Below are 25157 nucleotides of genomic sequence, written 5' to 3'. Positions count from 1 at the left end.
GGCAAACTTTTCATTTTAACAACTGTTTTTCAGGAATTTTTCAATCAAAGACGAAGATGGGGTCCTTCTACTATGGCAAACATTCTCGACCTATTGGGCAGCTGGAGGCAGACCGTTAAGCGTAATAACTCACTATCCATGCTATATATTCTCTATCAGTGCCTGATCTTCTTCTCATCCATTTTGGGCCCAGCTACAATTATACTTCTCATAGCAGGTGCTATGGATCAAGTGAGTTTATCAGCTGGCATGCCATGACAAGTGCTCTCGAAGTCATAAATGCAGCATTACAATTTGCTTGTAACTAGCCCTAAGAAGCTCTGTGAGCGCTAAGTGACTCAAGCCCGATACGATGCTTGGTGCTTGATGACACACACAATACACATGTGTAATTGCCTGTCATTCCATGGCAAGTGCTTTTGAAGTTTGTATGTGTGGGTTGGTGCATGCGATTTGACATATACTCGTAACTGACATGACTTGTCCTTGCAAGGGTGATAAGCTTTGTGAGTTTTTTTAATGATTTCATTTGTTTAAAATGATTGTTGAATTTCATACTTATCTTAGACATAAAATGTTATTTCGCATGTATATACCTCTGAATATACCGCTACATGTATATACCTCTGAATATACCGCTACATGTATATACCTCTGAATATACCGCTACATGTATATACCTCTGAATATACGCTACATGTATATACCTCTGAATATACCGCTGCATGTATATACCTCTGAATATACCGCTACATGTATATACCTCTAAAAGCTAAGCATAGCTACATGTATATACCTCTGAAAGCTAAGCATAGCTACATGTATATACCTCTGAATATACCGCTACATGTATATACCTCTGAATATACCGCTACATGTATATACCTCTGAATATACCGCTACATGTATATACCTCTGAATATACGCTACATGTATATACCTCTGAATATACCGCTGCATGTATATACCTCTGAATATACCGCTACATGTATATACCTCTGAATATACCGCTACATGTATATACCTCTGAATATACCGCTACATGTATATACCTCTAAAAGCTAAGCATAGCTACATGTATATACCTCTGAAAGCTAAGCATAGCTACATGTATATACCTCTGAATATACCGCTACATGTATATACCTCTGAATATACCGCTACATGTATATACCTCTGAATATACCGCTACATGTATATACCTCTGAATATACCGCTACATGTATATACCTCTGAATATACCGCTACATGTATATACCTCTGAATATACGCTACATGTATATACCTCTGAATATACCGCTACATGTATATACCTCTGAATATACCGCTACATGTATATACCTCTGAATATACCGCTACATGTATATACCTCTGAATATACTGCTACATGTATATACCTCTGAATATACCGCTACATGTATATACCTCTGAATATACCGCTACATGTATATACCTCTGAATATACCGCTACATGTATATACCTCTGAATATACCGCTACATGTATATACCTCTGAATATACCGCTACATGTATATACCTCTGAAAGCTAAGCATAGCTACATGTATATACCTCTGAAAGCTAAGCATAGCTACATGTATATACCTCTGAATATACCGCTACATGTATATACCTCTGAAAGCTAAGCATAGCTACATGTATATACCTCTGAAAGCTATGCATGCATTTGCAGGTACTGGGACTATCAGCTGCTTGGTCTTTGGTGTTTGCTCTCGTTCCACCCGTCTTTTTCCTCATCGTGTGCTTCACCGCCGCTTCTGACACCCAAATAGTTGTGGCAGCAGTTCTCAGTGCGTTTTATGCAGTTCTTATGATGGCTGTGATGATTGGCAGCATAGTTTCTGTAGCAATGGAGGGTCTGCTTACGCCAGCGGGAGTTTTCCTTGTCTGTGAGTTTCTACAAGTGCAATTCACAATCATGCTAATAATTTAACACAGCTGTAAAAAGAAGAAAACAAATAAAAAAGGTCAGACAAATTCTAAACAGTCAAACTATTGTTTTTGTGCTTTTTGGAAAAGAAAATCACTGATTGCTCTTTCAAATCAACTCGACTTTGCTGTTGGCAGCATTATACAGTGTAAAAGGTCAAACAGAACTAATTCATAACAACCTCTATCTTGTAAATACATGTACTTAAATAAAATCATTTTAAATTCGATGAAGTAATGATTTTATGTTAAATATGTTACTTTCATGACAGTAGATGGTAATACATGTAGGCTCTAATAGAAATAGGTCTAAAAATTGTATGACTTTTTACTTTTTAGTACAAAAAAAGTTTTACAAAACCCAATAATTGAACTTGAAAATCTAACAAGCTTTTTAATACTGTATAAAAATTAAATCAAATAAAAAATTTGGTGGAAAGTCTTTGTGAAAATGCATTTTAAATTGTAAATGGACTAGAAGCCAACTCCAGCTCTCTCGGAGGAAACACAACTCCAACAATTTGCCCTGGTGTAAACTCACTTTAGTTTAAGGCGCCTAACAAAGACTCTACCCAGAAAATTGAAATTTGGTGCGCCTATTTAATAAAAATTTAAAAAGTTTGCAAATCTCCATACTACATGACCAGATAAACAGACACATTCAGAATGTATGAAACATTATGTTATTAGAAAGTAATTCTAAGAACAGTTTAACGTTGTGACACAGCAACATATAAAAGACTTGCTGTTAGGTTGTGACTGATTATAGAAAAGTAATTTTAACTCGGCGGTTTTTGGGATAATGAATACACTTTTCTCATTTTCATGATTAATTCTTGCATCATTTGCGAACAAGAGCTCTCACCCCTTAGGGGTGTGAGCACCTCTAATCGAGAAGCCCTAGCATAAAGGCATGTGTTTGTTGCAGTGTTGTGTGGAATATTTATTACAAGCGCTGTATTCCATCCTCAGGAGTTTTTTGCTCTATTCCCTGGACTTCTCTACTACATAACTATTCCCAGTGGCTACCTCCTTCTTATGATATACTCCATGGTCAACATGAACATCGTCTCCTGGGGCACTAGGGAAACCACCAAATCTGCAAAAACAGAAAAACCTTCTGGATTTTTGCACAGCTTAGTTGATAAACAGATTGCAGAGGATAGCCTTTGCAGGAAAATAGGCATGTTCTTCAGCCAGGTAGAGTGGCTTTAGCAGTGGTCTTCTATTTGTATGAAATAATTCATCATTCATTGTGCTGAATTGTGGTCCAATATTTTCAAGACGAGAAAGTGTCATAGCCTGTGTTCGACATGTTAGTGTTTAACTTGTGGGACAGCCACTGTCGGTGACAAGCACACAAAAAGCATCTAGCCTCAAACTGCTCTCTCTCAATTCAAAACAAGGGATCAGCCAAATAAACGAAAAAGGATGAATAGCTGTTTTCATACAATTATTGATTATCTCTCAGAAAATGCCCACCAAAAATGTTCTTGACTGAAAAATCAATACTAATCATGTAGTCACAGAAACTTTTTTCATTGATGGATAGAATTTTGCAATATCTGCAATCGTTTAAAAAAAAATTATCATTCCAAAATCTCTGTCATCACATGATCTCACACAAATAGCTGTCCACCGACTAGTTCTACAATGGTACTTGCTTTACATTTAGCAAATATTTTAGCAGGACTCAATAGTTTGAGATCCAAAGTCAGGGTCAACAAAATTATCAAAATGGCTTTCTAGTATGATGCATTTGCTCACGCATGCAAGAAGTGGGCAGCATTTTTTTTGCTGCAGATGCAGCGAAAAATATGCTGCCTACCATTGACAATGCGTGTTTTCGCAGAAATGTGTTTTACGAAAACGTGCTTTCGTATGCGGATTTTGTGCCTTTTATTTTTTGGTTTAGAATGTCTGATTCAAGAAATGCTTTTCAACCTCCTTATCAACTTGTGTTGAAAAGGAATGAGATTTTAATCTAGATTTATCTTCTTATCACTACTGCTAGCTATTTGTTAAGCATATTTACTAGAGGATCATAAGTTGATGCATTCAGCTGGAAAACATAACTGACTTCACTTAAACATTTATAACCATATTTGACAAGTCTATACCATTTGAGATTTTCTAGCCTTTTTATGTTTTAAATAAAATTATTTTCGTGGTTTTGTAGTGCTGTGGTAACAGTAGACTGTTACTGGAAGAAAACTCTAAAACTATGCACAGGGTACTAGATAAAATGGACAGACTTGAGCGACAAATGATGTTAAAAGAAGGAAAGAAAAAGGGAAAAAGTGGGAATGCTGATATAGAAACTGTTCAAGAAAGGTATGGTGTTTTATGGTTCTTTACACATGTTATTTCTTTTGAAATTTAAAAACTAATTTTGAAAAAACATAATGATACGATTTAGCAATAATATTTTTCTCTATAAATTTTTAGAATATAGTAAAAGAAGTCTTTCATCAATTAGATAAAAAGGAAGAAACGACTGCAGCTGTATTGCAATACTAATCTTCCAGTAAAAGCTAGAGGAATGTGAAATTATTGCCATTAAGATAATACATATAATTAAACAGAGGTTGCTGTCCTATCAAAAAGAAAAATCTATATTAAATTAATAATATAGGTTTTTCTGAATATACTCATAGTGACACTCTCTGAATATACTCATAGTGACACTCTCTGAATATACTCATAGTGACACTCTCTGATTATACTCATAGTGACACTCTCTGAATATACTCATAGTGACACTCTCTGAATATACTCATAGTGACACTCTCTGAATATACTCATAGTGACACTCTCTGAATATACTCATAGTGACACTCTCTGAATATACTCATAGTGACACTCTCTGATTATACTCATAGTGACACTCTCTGAATATACTCATAGTGACACTCTCTGAATATACTCATAGTGACACTCTCTGAATATACTCATAGTGACACTCTCTGAATATACTCATAGTGACACTCTCTGAATATACTCATAGTGACACTCTCTGAATATACTCATAGTGACACTCTCTGAATATACTCATAGTGACACTCTCTGAATATACTCATAGTGACACTCTCTGAATATACTCATAGTGACACTCTCTGAATATACTCATAGTGACACTCTCTGAATATACTCATAGTGACACTCTCTGAATATACTCATAGTGACACTCTCTGAATATACTCATAGTAACACTCTCTGAATATACTCATAGTGACACTCTCCGAATATACTCATAGTGACACTCTCCGAATATACTCATAGTGACCCTCTCCGAATATACTCATAGTGACACTCTCCGAATATACTCATAGTGACACTCTCTGAATATACTCATAGTGACACTCTCTGATTATACTCATAGTGACACTCTCTGAATATACTCATAGTGACACTCTCTGATTATACTCATAGTGACACTCTCTGAATATACTCATAGTGACACTCTCTGAATATACTCATAGTGACACTCTCTGAATATACTCATAGTGACACTCTCTGAATATACTCATAGTGACACTCTCCGAATATACTCATAGTGACACTCTCCGAATATACTCATAGTGACACTCCCCGAATATACTCATAGTGACACTCTCCGAATACACTCATAGTGACACTCTCCGAATATACTCATAGTGACACTCTCTGAATATACTCATAGTGACACTCTCTGAATATACTCATAGTGACACTCTCTGAATATACTCATAGTGACACTCTCTGAATATACTCATAGTGACACTCTCTGAATATACTCATAGTGACACTCTCTGAATATACTCATAGTGACACTCTCTGAATGTACTCATAGTGACACTCTCTGAATATACTCATAGTGACACTCTCCGAATATACTCATAGTGACACTCTCTGAATATACTCATAGTAACACTCTCTGAATATACTCATAGTGACACTCTCTGAATGTACTCATAGTGACACTCTCTGAATATACTCATAGTAACACTCTCTGAATATACTCATATAGTGAAACTCTCTGAATGTACTCATAGTGACACTCTCTGAATATACTCATGGTGACACTCTCTGAATATACTCATAGTGACACTCTCCGAATATACTCATAGTGACACTCTCTGAATATACTCATAGTGACACATTCAATTTTACTTTTAGCCAACATCTTACTTCCATTGTGATTTTCCTAATTATTACAAAAATGTACATATAGCACCTGGTCTTGTATGGTTGGAATGACAATGAAGTCTTCAAAAGGATGTTAGACACAATTGTTATAATAGCATTTGAAGAGATAAACTAGTCATATGAAAATATATGCATCTGTTATTACCACAACACTCTGATTTAAAAATATTTAAACTAAATGTTTTGAAATTATTACCACATTTGCTGAGAGATCATAAGTGCTGAGATTTATTGATTAGAAAATTTTAATCAGAGTGTGTGTTTGATATATATTTTATAGTCTTAAAACTCATGAGTTTTTTAATGGTCTTTTTCATCACATTATACAACTTGCATGAACTTGTCGATACATACTTGATACAAATACAAAAACATTCTAGTTACAAAACAACTGAGCAGTAATTTTATCTACCAGGCCTTCCAAATCAGATGACGAATCTAGTTCAGCGCCCGCTGCCAGAGTCAGAATAAGAACGGATGACCTTGACAAACCAGCTTGGATGGAGAGCGATGGACTGTTACACTCCCGTGTAGAAAAACTTGACGAGCAGGAGAGAGAATTCTGGAAAAAGCTTATTGTCAAGTAAGTAACAGATAAAGATACGCAATGCTTAAAGGGAACAAGTCTTGTTGTTTTACTATTTGTGGGCTAGATCTTGTTGTTTCACCACTTGTGGGCTAAGTCTTGTTGTTTTACTACTTGAGGGCTAGGTCTTGTTGTTTCACTACTTGTGGGCTAGGTCTTGTTGTTTCACTACCTGTGGGCTAGGCCTTGTTGTTTCACTACTTGTGGGCTAGGTCTTGTTGTTTCACTACTTATGGGCTAGGTCTTGTTGTTTCACTACTTGTGGGCTAAGTCTTGTTGTTTCACTACTTGTGGGCTAAGTCTTGTTGTTTCACTACTTGTGGGCTAGGTCTTGCTGTTTTACTACTTGTGGGCTAGGTCTTGTTGTTTCACTACTTGTGGGCTAAGTCTTGTTGTTTCACTACTTATGGGCAAGGTCTTGTTGTTTCACTACTTGTGGGCTAGGTCTTGTTGTTTCACTACTTGTGGGCTAGGCCTTGTTGTTTCACTACTTGTGGGCTAGGTCTTGTTGTTTCACTACTTATGGGCTAGGTCTTGTTGTTTCACTACTTGTGGGCTAGGTCTTGTTGTTTCACTACTTGTGGGCTAAGTCTTGTTGTTTCACTACTTGTGGCCTAGGTCTTGTTGTTTCACTACTTGTGGGCTAAGTCTTGTTGTTTCACTACTTGTGGGCTAGGTCTTGTTGTTTCACTACTTGCGGGCTAAGTCTTGTTGTTTCACTACTTGAGGGCTAGGTCTTGTTGTTCACTACTTGAGGGCTAGGTCTTGTAGACTAACTAATATCAAGATTAATGGCAAAAATAGTTCTGTTTAGTGCCTCTAAAATGATCTTGTAAACAACATCTTTCATTATTAACAATGTATCTATATCCTAATTATTAAATATTTCAAAGCCAATATATATTGCATTATTATATGTTATCAATGTCATTATTGTCCATTGTCCGTTCATCTGTTTGCTTTCGCTATCATAAAGCAATCTTTATCTTCTAATTGACACAATTATTCGTCATTGATAAGGTGGGCTAGCAAGATGGCTGATTAACTCAGTTGGTTGAAGCATGATTCTAAAAAGTGAATGTCTTTGGTTAAAGCTCCTATATTGGCCAAAATTTTATTTGTTCCATTAATGGCGTGCACAGAATTTTGTGATTGTTTGAAAGTTCGTAAATTTAAGACTGCTGCTATTGCAAAACAAAAATAAAAGGCTTTGACATCCACTATAGTTTATAATTTTGGACAATTTACCATTGGCTCAATATTTTATTAATGACAAGTCAGAGAGTTCTCATAAACGAATCTCAAATGAAGCTGCAGCTAAATAGAAGGAAGTACAACGGAAAATTTTAAGCTGTCCAATGAAGATCACCATTTCATCAAATTAAATATACATCAATTATTTTTCATTTATGAATTTTGAGGGCTTGTGGAGGGAGGGAGAGGTAGCTATCATTTAAAATGACCAATGGTAATAAATACTTGATATAATCCTTTCTGTTTTTATTTTAATTTTAAGCAAGCAGAATGATAGCGGTATATCATCAAAATACAGTATTACATATTATATGAAATTATATTATTATCTATATATCATATTATTAATCTTTTCTTGGGACCAATTGTTGAAAAGATGCCACATCCGATTTGACTATTTGGAAATATTTTATTACTTTACCTTTTATTAATTCCTGACCAAACTAAGAACACTCTACATGTGAATGGAGCAGTACAGATAAAATTTTTGTCAACTACCTTAAAGGTTGACTCACAAAAAATTTGACATTGCAGTTATTTGGTATCAAAAAATTCATCATGTTTTACTCCGCTGTGTTGTAGGTGCAAAATATGTGGAAATGAGATTACAAGCTTTTAAAAACTCAAAAACGAACAGTCAATAGCAACCATCGCAAAAACGTCGTAGACTGGAATTCATTTCCAAAACGGCTCAACTGGGACGTAGTTGTACAAGATGGCTTCTGTTTACACTTTCGTGCAACCCCATTTGTCGAAATATTTTCACAAATATACTTCACGCATTCGATGAAACCATGTCTATTGTCGTTACGCAGCTATTTCATCATCATTGTAACGCTGTCACTTTGAGCACTGATATCTCAAAACCTACCGTGAAAATTCGTTTAATTTTTTAACCTTAGCTCGAAGGAATGCCTATTATCCTTTGATAAACATGACGAGCCTGTTGGTCACCTGTGATGGTCAAAAAATGCTGCAGAAATTGTTCGCGCTATTTGGCCAGATGTACGGGTCACATGATCAGATTACGACTAGATGATTACGCCAAGCCGAAACTAAACTGTAAAATAACGAGCATCTATAGTTGATATGGGTTTTCGGTAGAGCCCGAAGTGTTTGCCATAAATTAGTGCTACGAGACGTTTTATATTGAGCCTTTTATTGGTTTTTCAATTCACGTGAGAACATCATGTGTCAAAACAAGAACCAAGTTGGCTTGAGTACATGTACGTCAGCAAAATAAAAAGATAGTAGCCTGCCACGATTTCGTAATGGCTGAGATTAATGGTTCGTTTTTTAGCTTTCAAGAGCTTGTAATCACATTTGTACATATTTTGCACCTACCATACAGCAGAGTAAGACATGGTGAATCTTTTGATACCAAATAACTGTAATGTGAATTTTGTAGCAAGCCAACCTTTAAGTTCAAGTGTTCACTTATATTCATCAGACTAAAAAAATGATAGGAGGCTTCTTTGAAACTAATTTAAATTATTTATTAACAATTGTTTACCAAGTCATAACACAATTAAAGAACTGTGACAATGTACACAAATATATAGACTAAAATGCTTATAAATAAATAAAGAAATGTAATTAAATGTTATTAAATTATTCCCAAGAATACATATCTTTTCTCTTCTGGGCTGCTTGTAAGTGTCACGTCTCTGGCATTTTTCATGCTGAACAGATTGAAGAGTGCAACATGTAGTTGCTATCCCTGTGTTTATATTGGCCATATGTAGTCTGGCTGCTTGTGGTACAACACTGGTTTAACGCATTACTAATAACTTTATCCTTCTTCTAGACTCCGACAAATACCCTGTTTTGTATTGACTGTGACAACCTTGACTACTTCGGCTCTGTATGAAATCATCTTTTCTTCTGGAACAATCTTTTATCGCAAAGCTGCCGATTGTGGCGATGCAGTCTACAGCACATAATGAGATTGTGTAACAAATGTAGTATTGGCATCATGAATTTTTGGCTGATAATTTGTGATGATCTGAAATAAATTGGGATGAAAAACTGTTTGACCTGTCATGATTGTGGATCGTCAAGATCTTTATGATCTGGTATGAACTCAAATCACTTGGTAAGCTATTTGACCTCAACTCTATGAGTTATCAGTGTTTGTAGCGTGGTCACAATGTATCTTTCAATGTGTAATGAGTTCTCATTGATACTCTCACATTGTTTTTTATACAGGGCATGTGACTAATTGTATGACAACTGGTTGCAGGTACTTGAAGCCAATAGAACAGGATGCTGCTAAGGAAGCTCATCTTGCGGATCAGCTGAAACAAATGAGAAATAATGTTTGCTTTGCATTTTTCATGCTCAACGCCTTGTGGATAGCTGTCATCTTTTTCTTGCAGGTCAGTCTTTCAAATTATGTACCACGGTACTAATCATGCTACTGATTATATGTGTATTATGTACCATGGTACTAATCACGCTAATGATTATATGTGTATTATGTACCATGGTACTAATCACGCTAATGATTATATGTGTATTATGTACCATGGTACTAACCATGCTAATGATTATATGTGTATTATGTACCATGGTACTAATCATGCTAATGATTATATGTGTATTATGTACCATGGTACTAATCACGCTAATGATTATATGTGTATTATGTACCATGGTACTAATCATGCTAATGATTATATGTGTATTATGTACCATGGTACTAATCATGCTAATGATTATATGTGTATTATGTACCACGGTACTAATCATGCTAATGATTATATGTGTATTATGTACCATGGTACTAATCACGCTAATGATTATATGTGTATTATGTACCATGGTACTAATCACGCTAATGATTATATGTGTATTATGTACTATGGTACTAATCATGCTAATGATTATATGTGTATTATGTACCACGGTACTAATCATGCTACTGATTGTATGTGTATTATGTACCACGGTACTAATCATGCTACTGATTATATGTGTATTATGTACCATGGTACTAATCATGCTAATGATTATATGTGTATTATGTACTATGGTACTAATCATGCTAATGATTATATGTGTATTATGTACCATGGTACTAATCACGCTAATGATTATATGTGTATTATGTACCATGGTACTAATCATGCTAATGATTATATGTGTATTATGTACTATGGTACTAATCATGCTAATGATTATATGTGTATAATGTACCATGGTACTAATCATGCTAATGATTATATGTGTATTATGTACCATGGTACTAAATATGGTATTCATAACTTTTTATCGACATTAGTAATCAATATCAAATCAAAATTATGTTTTTCATTACATTCCAAAACAAAAATAGGAAGACAAAAATGGGAAGACAGGATTATTGAGTGAGTTGAACAAAAGTGTTTTAAAAGTTGTTAACTTAACAGTGCTTTGGAGGAAACGGGATTATGAATTGTAGGTTGTAGTAACAGAAAGTTTATAAACTGAAACATACAATGGTGGATGTAGTATGTTGGTGTCACGACATAAAAAACAATGTTTGTCATATGTGTGAAAGGATAAATACAAATATTCTGGACATAGTTTAGGCAGTAAATTTAAACCTTTAACATGAATGCAGAAACAAAGAAGATTGGGATCAATTCTTAATAAATATTATAGATTAATTTATCTTAATATTATTATAAATCTAATCTTACTTTACTATATGTTTGTCAATTAAGACACCCAGTTGGAAGAACACTGGCTAGAGTTTCAGTTTTATGTACCGCCCCTTCTTGAAACACATTTGTGACTTGTTTCAAAAACTATACTGGAAGCTATGATAAACAATTTGAAAAAGCAGACTTGTGAATGGCAGATAATTCTTCAAACAGACTCATAGGACATCACCAGAGCCCAACAATGAATTTACACACAAAGGAAATTTGTGGGCATCTTTACCAAAACAATCACCAATGTTTGTAGATCTCTCAACTTCACGATTAAATTTTTTTTTGTTCATTAACATTCTTTTCAAAAGTTTGTGAAAATTGTATTTTTTTGTAATATTTAAGTTGTCTTTTTTACTTTTTCTTTGTCATTGTCAAGATGTGTGTCTCTCGTAAATTGGAAGTATTTACACACTATTTCATTAAACAGATTTAAAAAAAGAATAAATGCAATTTTATTGACTCTCTTTTCTGTAACAGCAAGTCTCAGCTAGCTTTTGTTTGCACTGCACCTAAGCAATTGTACACAAATCATTGTTGAAACTAAGAAAACTCAGTCAACCTTATTACACCCACTGTCTATATATTTAAATGTGAGTATGAACATCTTTAAATATGTCTGTAGTTCGTATGTCCAGTTACAACGATAAAATTTTAGGAATGAAAACACCACTTCATTTTGTAATTGAATTCAGAAACCCGGGTTCTACAGACAGGCGTTCTATGCAGTACCTCACACAGTCTACTTGCCATACTATAAAATAATTGCGCACATACTTATTACACTAGTTAAAATACAAACGCCTAAAGTGCTTGCGAAAATACTATTGGTTATTACTAGTACGCTTGAACACCATGATTGAGTGAGAGATCATGACACGTAACGTATAGATTATAAGCATGGCTCTTATTATAGTAAAGATTTAGACTAGCTGATACTTTGCCAATGGCAACTACATTATCTGCCACTGTTTATAAGCTGTTTTTTATTACCCGAGCAACGCCAGCATTCAACTAGTTATTAATATAAGAGAATGCTTGCTAGTTGGTGTGAGTTACATAGTCTGACAGTCCAATTGCCAAATACATATGATAAATCAGTTTTGAGAAGATTTACTAGTGGCTGTTGCAAAAAGTTTTGTTTTGAAAACTGTTAACCATTAAATCTTATATATATAATATAGGATTTATCATATGTATATTAATATGATATATAATTATCAATATAATATATCAATTATCACATACAAACTGACAATAAAGCTTTTAGCGAGTGAAAACAGATTGTTGGAGTAATACAGATACACTCATAATGCTTATTTGTAATTAAAAAATTGACTACTGTTTTGAAGTTTGAAACCAAGCCATTTGTGACTTCTGGCAGACAGTTTTTGGACAGTAACACAATCATTAATGTACTCAGTACCAGCTTCTGATAACATCGGTGCTAGTTTTTTGTATTAATTCCAAGACCTTTTGTTAAAGGTGCATAGTTTATGGTCATAACTTAGCAGAAATGTTGATTTCACAACTATAACAATTATATCAATAACTAATACAAAAAGAAAATTGTTAATTGAAGTAGCATTGAACTCTTAAAATCGTTGGCTGATGTATTATCAAACGGCTTCCTTCAAAATAGTGAGAATAAAACATTGTAAAAAAATTAGTGCTTAGAGAGCATATGGTTTATCTGGCTCAACTCTAAGCATCAGAGATACATTGTATATGCAGGTCTTAGGGTCTGGCAAATAAAAATTAATTTTGAATGTAGACTTGAACTCGGCATAGCAAAGTCTAACAAATCAGAAAATTTGGTTTAGCTAACTTCATTAGAGCCACAGAAATATCTATGCAAACTGTAAAGCTCATTATCTCAAAACTAAACTTTGCCAAACCATTGTGGTAAACCATTTATGCTCTAAACAAGGATGTGTAGTCATTAAAGCATCGACACGGATGCCCACTGTGCCTAGAATACTGGTTTGCATTAGCCCTACAGAATTAAACAAAGTTTCCAATATTCTTGTGTTGTATTTAGATATTATGTAGCATATCAGTGCAATTGATCAGATGCATTTTACAGATGCCCTTGTTAGCCTATGATCTAGTTATCATAGGCTGGCTGCTTGCTAGCATTGAATCTTATCTAGTTCAAAGATGATTGTCTACTGTAGTCTTGACTTGCTATTACAGTTGAGACTACCAGACTTGCAGAAGTGGCTCACCGTTGTCTACTTCCAAATGGGCACTCGCCACACACTCACCTTGGAACCGCTCACCTTGGCTTTCCTTTCTATATTCGGTAAGTGGCAGGTGTGAAGATTATTGCTAGCTCACCTAAGGGTTTGAAAATAGTCCGTATTTACTGTAAAACCTTTAGTTAAAGGGCACCTCTATTTGATCGCCACTATGAGAGAAGAGTAAAAAAATAGAGTGCCGAGGCATTCAATTAGAGGTTTCATGGTGTATGTCGTTCAAAAATTAATTTTACTTGTTTATAAATGCTACATGGCTATATCTTGTTTTTGTTAATGCAGTAATACAATGGTAGTTGGTTAGCAGAGTATATTGTGGTATACCACCTATACAACACCTGAGAATAGAATGACTGGAGATGAAGCAAAACATAAGTCACACTGAACAAGGTCAATAACTAGAGCTAACACACTATGTCTAAGACTGTGCGGCTAATTATTGACCTATGACCCTATGGTGTAGAATTCATTACTTATTTAATAAAGCGCTAGTGCTGATCCACAACATGTGAATGTCCATTGAAGCACTTATCATATGGTAACTAAACGTGTGCACAACTCCAAATATACACCATCCACACAATGGAAACATAGGGAAAGGCATAATAACGCCTACTTACAGAAAAACATACAGAGTAACCAATTGCAACAGAGTATATAAACAAACAATACACAAATATAAAATGTTTCTGTGCATATATGTCACTAAACAAGCTATAAATATGTTTTCAATACCTCTTAAATGCACCATACAGCAAGTGGCAAGCCAAGGAACTGTTTAACTTAATTAAAAGGTAAAAATGTTGTTTCTTGGAGGAAACTGTACAATGATCCTAGTATGTTTCTATTATGTATTATGATAACTAGCCTCTCAAGATTACACAATAAAATTATTTTTAAGTCAAACTTTTGGTATTCCCTGTTATAGCTATGTGTCAACTAAGCCAAATAAGCTTCCTGAAGGAAGATATGGAGAAAAGAACAATAGTTTTGGCCTTCATGATAGCCATGTTTGATATATATCTTACTAGCTACATTACCCGTGTTTGGGAACAGATTTAAATAAAGCAATAGTTTTATTGAGAGTTGTCTTTCATACTGTAAAACAACTCCAAATATGCATTCTACTGAAATTTTTGTGCTGATTAAACTGCATACACATATGCAGTCGTACATGTCAATAATGTTGGAGAGAACAATGGAAATATGCAATGTGTTTTAAGCTAGTCTACAATGCATCAGTCTCGAACCACTCAAATCGGAGTTGTCCTAATTTTGTACACATAACTGATAATGAAATTGATATTGCTAGACAAACTGAAGTTCTTCAAGCTGGCAGTATTGAAAAGTTTTACATATTTTAAGAAACTCTAGAAAATATTTTGCTATTGCACTGCTAAGCTATTGCCAGCCTTTATTGAATTGAGACTTCTACATGCTTACAACACTAATCATGGCTCACCAGTTCTTCGTCTATAGCCTGTGTTTTGACATGGTATATACAAACTATGTCGCAGTAATGTGGTTGTGTTGATAAAATTTATTATCAATAAAATCTACTATATAAACTAAATATACGGCCTCTCGCCTTTCCAACATAAGGCATTACATCTGGAGCATTTTTAGACATTCGTCCCATAAAAAAATTTGGCCTATACTGTGTTACACGACTGAAGTCAAGTGCGAAATTTTCTGGCCATACACAGCACCTGGTAGCAGCTGCTGTAGTTAGTGCATCTTGCTGTTGTCGCTGTTTCATCTGCTCTGAAAATTCAGCTCGCCGAGCAGCTGTTGTAGCTAGCGCATCATGTTCTTGTCGCTGCTGCATCTGCTCGGAGGTTTCTGCACGTCTGGCCACTGTAGCGGCTGCTCTGAGCCGTTTGAGTTGCTGCTGGGTCGGCTCAGCAGTCTCTGTACTTCTAGCAGCTGCAGCATCTATTCTGGCCTGCTCTCGATGTACCTGTGTTTGTTCAGCGGTTTCTGCTCTTCTAGCAGCTGCTATTCTGTTTCGTTGTAGGCGTAACTGTGTTTGCTCTGCAGTTTCTGCTCATCTAGCTGCTGCTTTGCGAATTCGGTCTCTTTCTCTATGGAAATCAATAAGTTCTTGCGTTTGGGCAGTAGGCCTTTTGGGAGACATTGTACTGCTTCAAGCGTTTGTAAAAGTGAATGAGATGGTGTGCTTTTTTGCAGTATACGCTGCTCGCTTTCTTCTCACCATCGCCTATCACAACCTTCGGAGTACTCGTGCAAGTTCTGTAGTAGTAAATTACAGTAGGCCTACTCGTAGCTGGAAAAAAAATTAGTAACTCAGCTGCTGAAGGAAATGAACTTGTCCAACTATCACAAACAATGGCAAATCCAACGTTATTAAGTAGTTGAGGTGTGACAATTCATAGGCAATACAACATATAATAAAACGTACTAACCTTTTCGATGTAGAAATTTAGTAATTAAAACGCAGTAGCAGTACCCGTGCAAGTTCTGTAGTAGCGGTAGTTCTATAGTACTCGTAGCTAGAAAAAAGCAAAAGCAACTCAGAAGGAAATGAACATGTTTACTATCATGAACAGTGGCAAATCCAACGTTTTCAACCCTTTCACCGAAGTAGACTCATTTATGCGTTTTCTATGGTCGACCGCCGTAGACACATTTTTGCGACTTTCCTAGCAATTGCTAGTAACTGAGTTTTATTATTCGTTAATAATATAACCAACGATCGTTAAGACTTTTATGGTAGTGACAGTGTTTTCCTAAGATTTCTCTATAAAATTAGCCTAAAGTTTAATATTTTAATCTTTGTTTGAGGACTTCCAACTTAAAAACAAAAATTTTTGTGTAAGTTCATCAAAGGCGTTTGAATTAGAAAACAAATAACTACTTATGTTGATGACATTATAGCCGATTCAGATTTTTGTGATTACACAGATAATTAAAATAGCAATAGCAGCACTGATTCTGATGGCGATGAAATTAATGGTTTTGTAAAAATAAGGAACATTGTAGAGGATCGTTTTGCTTTGTAGCTTCACATCGCTTTATCAATGCACAAAGTATAGATACTGTTACAAGATAGTTGTTTACCTTAGTAGTGTTGAGTGATTCGAGTGCTGACGTTAATGTAAATAATCTAAGTGGCTGACCAGCCCTAATAATAGTAATAAGTTTTAGCTGTAAACTGATCGTCTAACGCCATCGACCTATACCATGCTTGAACCGTAGTCTCATGAGCTCTCGCTGTTGTTGTACTATTGAACTATTGGCTAATCCGGTGTCATCATAAATCTAATTGGTTAATACATGACATAACATCCTCCCTTTTTTCTCGAGAAGAGGAACTATAAAATATGACGAATGGGTGAGTAAGATAATAACAAAACTAATATAAAAGACTATGTACAATGTTAGTGAGTAGCTGGATAGAGCTACTCCATGTCGAACTCTGCAAACCTTCGTGGCAGAGTCCCCAGATTTGCTCTCCGACTTCTTCTGGGTGTCAAGGTCGGAGCACCCAGTGAACCTGCTGAGGTATCCAGAGCTGTTGCCTCATCTGTTTCCGATGATCTCTGTTCAGTGTTCTCCCCGTTAGCTGAAGCAGAGATGTTAGCACTAAGATCAGGCTTTAGGTGAACTCGGTTACGTCTCAGAGTAGAAGAATCAGTCTCGTGATATATGACCTGGGATTCTGATGATGAGATTTAACCTGAGCCTGACGCCACCTGTATCCATGACCAGTACGAAGAAGTACCTGATCTCCTTTATGAAAAGGTTTGAGTGCATGAGCACTTCGATCATGGATAGTCTTTTGAGATGTTTGAAGAAGTAGCAGATCCTCTTTTGCTTCTGGTTTTGAGGGCATCATCGTCTCTGTAGTGAGTGGAAGTGGACCATGTATACACCTGTTAAAAAGAAGCTCAGCTGGGCAGAACATTAATCCTAAAAGTGGTGTCTGTTGGTAAGCTAACAGTGCTGCATACACATCACTACCTGAATCATTAACCTTTTTCATGAATTGTTTCACAGTTTGAACATAGCGTTCTGCCATACCATTTGAACGCGGATAGTTTGGGCTAGATGTTATGACATTGAACCCCCACTCCTTTGCAAAACTAGCTAAGCAAGCACTACCAAATGGTATGTTATCGGCTATGATGGCTACAGGAATTCCATGGACAGCAAATATGGACTTCAAAGCAGAGACTACATTTTCACTCCTTTTCTGTTTCAAAACTCGTAGCTCTGGAAAGTGAGAGAAGAAATTAACAACAAGAAGATAGCTCTTTCCTTGAAACTCTAAAATGTCCATTCCCACTTTGTTCCAGGGAAGACTGGGAACCTCACGAGGTATAAGTGGCTCTTTTTGTTGGTGATTAGCAAACCTTTGACATGTTGAACAATGAGATACCATCTCCTTAATGTCTCAAGATATACCAGGCCAGTATATGCTCTGACGAGCTCGATCTGTACATTTTTGTATGCCTAGATGACCTTGGTGAACTCTGCTGAAGTAGTCTTTTCTAAGAGTACTAGGTACGACCATTTGCTCGCAACAATAAATGAAGCTATGTTGAATATGCAGCTCATCTCTGACTGACCAGAAAGGAAGAATAGAGTGAGGAACTTGTATTCTACTAGGCCAACCTTTCATTATAGTTTGTTTAAGCTCTTTCATTACAGGGTCCGACTGGTATGCAGCGGATAAGATGCCTTTAGCTTGTTCTTCTATTTGAACAGTGTGTATCATTACCATTTCTTCCTCCATATCACCTGATTCATTAGCTAGGTATGCTCTAGAAAGTGTATCTGCCAAATACAAAAAACTTGCCAGGAACATAAGAAACTTGTTGTATGTCATACTTGAGCAGCCTTAGCAATAGTCTCTGAAGACGAGGTGAGGCTCGGTGCAGAGCTTTTTTAACAATGGTGACCAAAGGGTTGTGGTCAGTCTGTATGTCTATTTGCTTCCCATAGATATAACCATGGAATTTCTCACATCCAAAGACAATGGCAAGTAATTCTTTGTCAATTTGAGGCCAGTTCTGTTCAGTTTTGGTCAAAGCTCTGGAAGCATAAGCTACTGGATGGTTGTCTTGCAGTAGCACAGCACCAAGTCCAGATTGTGATGAGCCTACTTGTAAAGTTGTTGGCTTGGTGACGTCAAAGTAGTGCAGTACTGGCGAAGAAGTGAGACGTTCTTTGATCTTTGACATAACTCCTTCTTGTTCATAGCCCCATTTCCATTCAGCATCAGACTTCAGGAGAACTCTAAGGGGTTCTGTAATTGTGGATATGTCTGGAATAAATCCTTTCAAAAAATTAAGTGTGCTGAGAACTCTTTGGATAATAAGTCTGTCAGTAGGATTGGGCTTTTCGTTTATGGCCTTAACCTTTGTAGGTTCTGGTTTCAGTCCCTCTGCTGAAACAATGTGACCTAAATAGGTTACCTCAAATTTGCTGAGTTGTATTTTTTCTTGATTGAACTTCACATTGTGTTTCCGAGCACAATTTAGCAGTTCTCTCAAGTTTTTGTCATGATCTGCTTGGTGTTTGCCAAAGACAATAAGGTCGTCAAAATACATGGCCACATTGAGATGTCCAAACACCTCTTCAACCCTCTTCTCAAACACCTCCGCCGAGGAGTTAATGCCAAATGGTAATCTTTTGAAAGCAAATCTGCCGAAGGGAGTGTTGAATGTCGTGAGTAGCTGACTACTCTCATCTAATGGTACATGCCAATATCCATGTTTCATATCTAATATAGAAAAAATCTTCATCCCGGCAAACTTGTGTGTTATGTCATCAAGAGTTGGTATATGGTGATGCTCCCTCAGCACGGCCTTGTTGAGCTCTCGCGGATCTAGACATATCCGAACGTTGCCATCTTTTTTCCACCACCACCATACTCCTGACCCATTCTGTGGGCTGATCAATGTCAGCAATGATGCCATTTTCTTTCATTTTCTGAAGCTCATTTTTCACCTTGTCCATCATAGATAGAGGTATACATCTAGGTCTGTCAATAACAGGAACATGTGGGTCAACTCTGATGGTGTGTTTGCGACTTAGACAGCCCATACCCTCAAAACAGTCTTGAAACTCTTGCACTATGTCATCAGCATTAACATTGTCAAGGCGCTCAACTAATCCCAAGTTTATGCAGGATGACAGGCCAAGGATAGGTAGAAGATTTGCATCTACAAGTTCAAACCACACTTCATGCCTAGTGGTCTGATCACTTGATAGTGTTACTTTGCCTTGGCCCACATTACCAATCCGATGCTGAGTGTAAGAGGTCAGACCTGCTGAGCTGGAATGGATATCTGCTTTCAGATCTTCAGCTACAGTTAAAGGAAGAACATTGACTTCAGCCCCAGTGTCTATCTTGAACGTTATCTGCTTTTGTCTTTGTCCATGCGTCAACAAGTATTTCTTCGCCCAAGTCCTTTCCGTGCCGAAGGGTCTACTGTACCATCAAACTCAAATTGGTCAAGTATCTCAACAGCTTCTTCACCAATACAGTGGCGCAAAATAGCAATTTGCCTTAACCAGATGGGACCACACACACGCACACGCACTCACACACAGACAGACAACAATTGCCGTTGATATAGTAGATTATTGGTAGTCTGCCTGTCCATCTGTCCATCCATCTGTTTGCTTTCTCTATCACAAAACTGTTTTTATTCTCTGTTCGACACAATTATGTTACTACTCGCAAGGTGACTGATTAGCTCAGTTGGCCAGAATGTGCGTTTGATAAACTAAATTTCATGGGTTCAAAACCAATATCGGCTAACATTTTAGTTATCTCGCTGATTGCATGCAAAGAATTTTGCGATCACGTGAAATTCTATTCATTTAAAACAACTGCTATTGTAACACAAACGATAAAAGACTTTGACACCAATGCTGCACTTTATCATTTCTGACATTTAACATTGATTCAAAAGTCACCTTTGATTTCAAAATTACCAATAATAATAAAGAAAAGTATTGGGGATATTCCTATTTGTTTTAATTTAGATTATAAATGAACTGAGTGATAGAAAGGACTGATTCTAAAAAATAAGAAAAGTGCTTTTGGAAATAGTGTTTACCTGTGAGACAGCTAAGGTAAAGTGTCACTACCAAATTATACCAAAAGCATTGCTATGTATTGGCAGGTGTTACATTGGTACTTCAGTTTTTGGCTATGCTCTGGCATCGTTGGTCAACCCTCAGGCACATAATGGCAGCAACTAAACTTAATTGCTCTTGCGGAAAAACCTCTGACACTGTGAAAGAGGCGGAGCAAATAGCTCGAGAGCTTCAGCGTGCGGATCCAACAGAAAACCGTATCGCGAGAAGAGGATTATCACTGAGACAAAGGTAGGAAGAGAACTTTATTAACGTGATTGCCATTTGTTAAAGTTGTGCCCTCAAGGTAAAATTTTAAGCTAAAAACAGAATTATACATAGGCATATTAGGTTCATTACAGTATTCCGGCACTCTTCCCGATTAATCGAGACTGGCACGACCGGAATAAGCAAAACACTACGATATAGACACTAATAAACTCATACCTAATAAAGATACTCTCTCACTAATCGTAAGCATTCTCCTCTTTTTTTATATGCATTAGACAATCTTGAGGGTGTTTAACAGCCTTCATAAAAGGGCGATACAAGCATTTTGCACTTTTAAATTTACTAAAACGTAAGAAGAAAAACAGTGAATAATGATCACGAAGGGACCTCACTGGGTCTGAGTATGAAAAAGATTTATCCATTTTATTTTTTTATTTTTAGGTATTTTCAATCTTTTTTTAATTTTATTTAATAAGTTTTTTTTTGCAAAGTACAGAAGCAGTGAAAGCTGAATGGTGAAGTAGTGAGGGATTATTGTAGTTTAAAACAGCAAGGAAGAAAATTCTGTATGAGATGGTAGTCTACACCTGTCTACACCTGTCAGTTAAGTTAAAACACTGGAATTTTCTAAATGAAGAATTAATTTGTTTTAAATTCACTAGTTTCTAACCTTTCAAAAAGCCAAATGTATTATTTGTCTTATAATAGGATTATTTAAATGCAAATATACTCTTACATACCTTTGAATTGATGACACATATTTACATTATTATATGCTAATGTTATGAATATCAAATGTATTAACGTTATAATTTTCTCTAGCGGGTGAGAAAGTTTATCTTTTAACCAGATTCAAACATAGATAAGTGGTTTGCTTTATTAGATTCGACTTTTTTTTTAAATAGTGCAAAATAGTACTTTTGAAAAATATCTGTAAGTCTTCAATTTATTCATAAAGTAACTATGCTAGCCGAATGCCAGGCATTGCACGGGTATTAAAAACAGCTTATAAACAGTGGCAGGTAATGTAGTTGCCATTGGCTAATTTGTGTAAGCTAGTTTATGTATTGCTAAACTTACTAATAAGGGCTGTGAGAGCAAGCTTTAGGGACGTTGCATGTAACACAGTGTCGCTATGCTGATTTTAACTGAGATACTGACTATTTGCCCACTGAATCCATTGTATCCCATGTAGCTTAATCGTTTAGCTTATCACCTTGTGAACCAGAGTTTCCGACATCACATCCTCCGCGATACAAATTCATCGATGCTTAATTTTAATTGCTACAACTGGATAAGGGCGCACAAAATTTCAAAAAGACAAACACTGAGAATAATATACCGGTACATAGATTTACGAAACAATCATAAGATGAACTGTTGAGCAGCATATTTTTAAATTAACCATTAAATTGTATATTTTAATGGTAGTACATAATTTATGTGTAACACAGAAAAGTTATAACAATCAGCAAAATAATAAATGTGCATATCTCGTTTTAGATTTGACAGACGATTGACGGAAATCGACAAGGAACTACACACAAGTGAGGGTGATGAAGATGTTTACGAGAATGTACCTACTAGCCCAACAGGTCGAGGTATTAAGAGGCTGACAGTTAAGGCTAGAATGCAAAGGCTGAGTACAAGGATGCCGCAAAAACGTGTCAGATATCAATCCTCTGGAGCTGGAGCGGCCACAGATAAGGTGTAACTTGTGCTAAAGTCACAACATGGCTCAATATGATGATTTTTATGATCAACGTATTGATAGTCATGTAAGCTAATATTCTTAAGAAGCAAACAATAGCAACCAGATATTTAGTTTTAGTCATTTTACACAACTCTAATAATTTTTTTATTGTATCGAAATGATAAAATGTTATAACAGAATTTGCTACATTTTCGGGCTTTAAAGTACTTTAAACGTGTGAGGCAATTTTCTTCTCAATTTTGCGACTTCTGTGTTTTCTTAAGCTTCAACACACTACAATGTTTATGATATCACAAGCGTATATGACTCATTAATTCGATCATTCTTTATTCCATTAGTACATTTAGCACTATTTTACTTTTTCAATTTGTTCAACTTTATTGACATAACACTTTTGCTATAATGAGAATTGTAAGTGATTTAATTTGCAAGATAAACAATATTAGCTTAAATTACTATATTGCTATAAATTTTTATATTTTATAGCAATTAATTATTCAAGTTTTTTATGATTTCAATATTGTAAATGCATTCCATCAGTATTGACTAAACAAATTAATTAACTGTTTGTATTCGTGATATCTACGGCTTGTAACAGTTATAATACATTTGACTGATTATGTAGATTGTTTATTTAGTTTCCAAACAACAATAAATTAATATTATTATCCACTGTTTTTATCAATCTAGATCCTTTCAAATTTTGTTGCTCAAGTGGGAGACAGCTTGATTTAAGACAGTATGTTCAAGACGAACTGACTTGATTAGGACAGTTCACATTGTAAGTACAACTGAGTCGACGATGTTGTGTCTCTTTCAAAGTGCCAAGCTGTTGACCTTCCCCTATGTGTAAACATGTCATGTTCAGTTAAACAGTTTCAAGATATCTTTTCACAAAAAATATATATAATGTATAAGTCGTAAGACCTACAGCAAACAACTCTCGACGTATTGAAAGAGGCGCAGTGTTAGTACAACTAGAGAATTGAAATAGGCTAACTTGTCTTTATCTTCTCCGCTCGTGAGATGACAAGCCAGTTTCATAATATTGCACCCGCTGGTCGACTATCTGAAAAATTTAAAACACTGAATTTTAATATTTAAAAATGTACAAAGATAGCAAGGTTGAACATGGTGAAAATTGAATAGCTTAAACACCTTGAGGCCTGGGCCCAAGATAATTCAGGGAGTTGTTTTCCCACCCGATGCTATGACCGAGTTTGCTCAGCTGCATAGTTTTGCCTTACTTTTTGCACCCCTTGTTTACGCAGGATCACAAACTTCTTGTCGCACTGTGAGTAATAACTTGTGGGTCTAATTCCAATGTTTGAAACTGTACTATTAGTTCTTAAGATATTACTGAAAGATCAAGGGCATTTCTAACCAACCTGGAAAGGAAAAAGGCCTACAACCAACCATTGAGGTCATGTAATGTTGACATACATGTAATTGCGCATTCAAGGTATTACAACAGCATTACAAAACTGAGACTTATCCTATCAAGGAAAGATAATCCTTTTTTCCCCAATATTTGGACATGTGAGGATAGCTTTCTGACTACACAAACGTAACCATGTAGTTTCAATGCAAAAGCTAAAGCCTCTGGCTAGTAATTTTTTGTTCTGACTAATTGCAGCCAATCACTGATCAAGGTTATTTTGAAACAAAGGAACCTATCAAAAGAGTTGCCTACTCATGACACAATCTTCAAACTGACAAGCTAGCAACTTCTTCGCTTGGTTCACATAAAAATTTGCCGCTAATGCAAGTAAAAAAATTATTTTACTTACCACAAATTTTGTTGGCCAAGAGTACCCTTCAAATAAACAGAAAGAGTGTATAAGAAGTTACATTGCACAAGGCTTTTGCCCAAAGCTGTTGCCAAATTGCTAGTGATTCAAATACCGTAGCTGAATATTGACACAACCCGCCTTTGCAGTGATTCTAGTCAGTTTTTATTTAACTTAATTTAGAGAAATGCATAGCTGTTTTGGACTGTGATTTGATTTAAAAAGAAGTTATTTAGACAGAGTTCTGCTAATTAACAGTCACAAACTGATGCCGGAAGCATAAGGCTGTGATGTGTAAGGATGATAGTCAACAAGATTTAGAGAATATCCAGGTCTATCAAAGTCTCATAGAAAGTGGCATTACGAATAATTGGCACGCT

At 35.8% G+C, this 25157-nt stretch overlaps 1 protein-coding gene across 1 annotated transcript in view; it reads left to right on the top strand.

Annotated features, from left to right (window-relative positions):
* The window catches only part of LOC137399249 (chitin synthase chs-2-like), a 33878-nt gene extending 10250 nt beyond the window's left edge, over positions 1-23628 (top strand). The window contains exons 11-19 of the mRNA XM_068085274.1: positions 34-231; positions 1692-1908; positions 2877-3148; positions 4128-4282; positions 6552-6719; positions 10219-10354; positions 13868-13976; positions 21090-21294; positions 22777-23628. Coding sequence (XP_067941375.1) covers positions 34-231; positions 1692-1908; positions 2877-3148; positions 4128-4282; positions 6552-6719; positions 10219-10354; positions 13868-13976; positions 21090-21294; positions 22777-22987 — 1671 coding nt within the window. The 3' untranslated portion in view covers positions 22988-23628. The remainder of the gene's footprint in view (positions 1-33; positions 232-1691; positions 1909-2876; positions 3149-4127; positions 4283-6551; positions 6720-10218; positions 10355-13867; positions 13977-21089; positions 21295-22776) is intronic.
* The last annotated feature ends 1529 nt before the right edge of the window (positions 23629-25157 follow it).

Source organism: Watersipora subatra, chromosome 7 (genome assembly GCF_963576615.1).
Source record: "Watersipora subatra chromosome 7, tzWatSuba1.1, whole genome shotgun sequence".
Taxonomy (NCBI): domain Eukaryota; kingdom Metazoa; phylum Bryozoa; class Gymnolaemata; order Cheilostomatida; family Watersiporidae; genus Watersipora; species Watersipora subatra.
The sequence above is the reverse complement of the archived record's forward strand: the minus strand, read 5'-3'. Positions and strand labels throughout refer to the sequence as shown.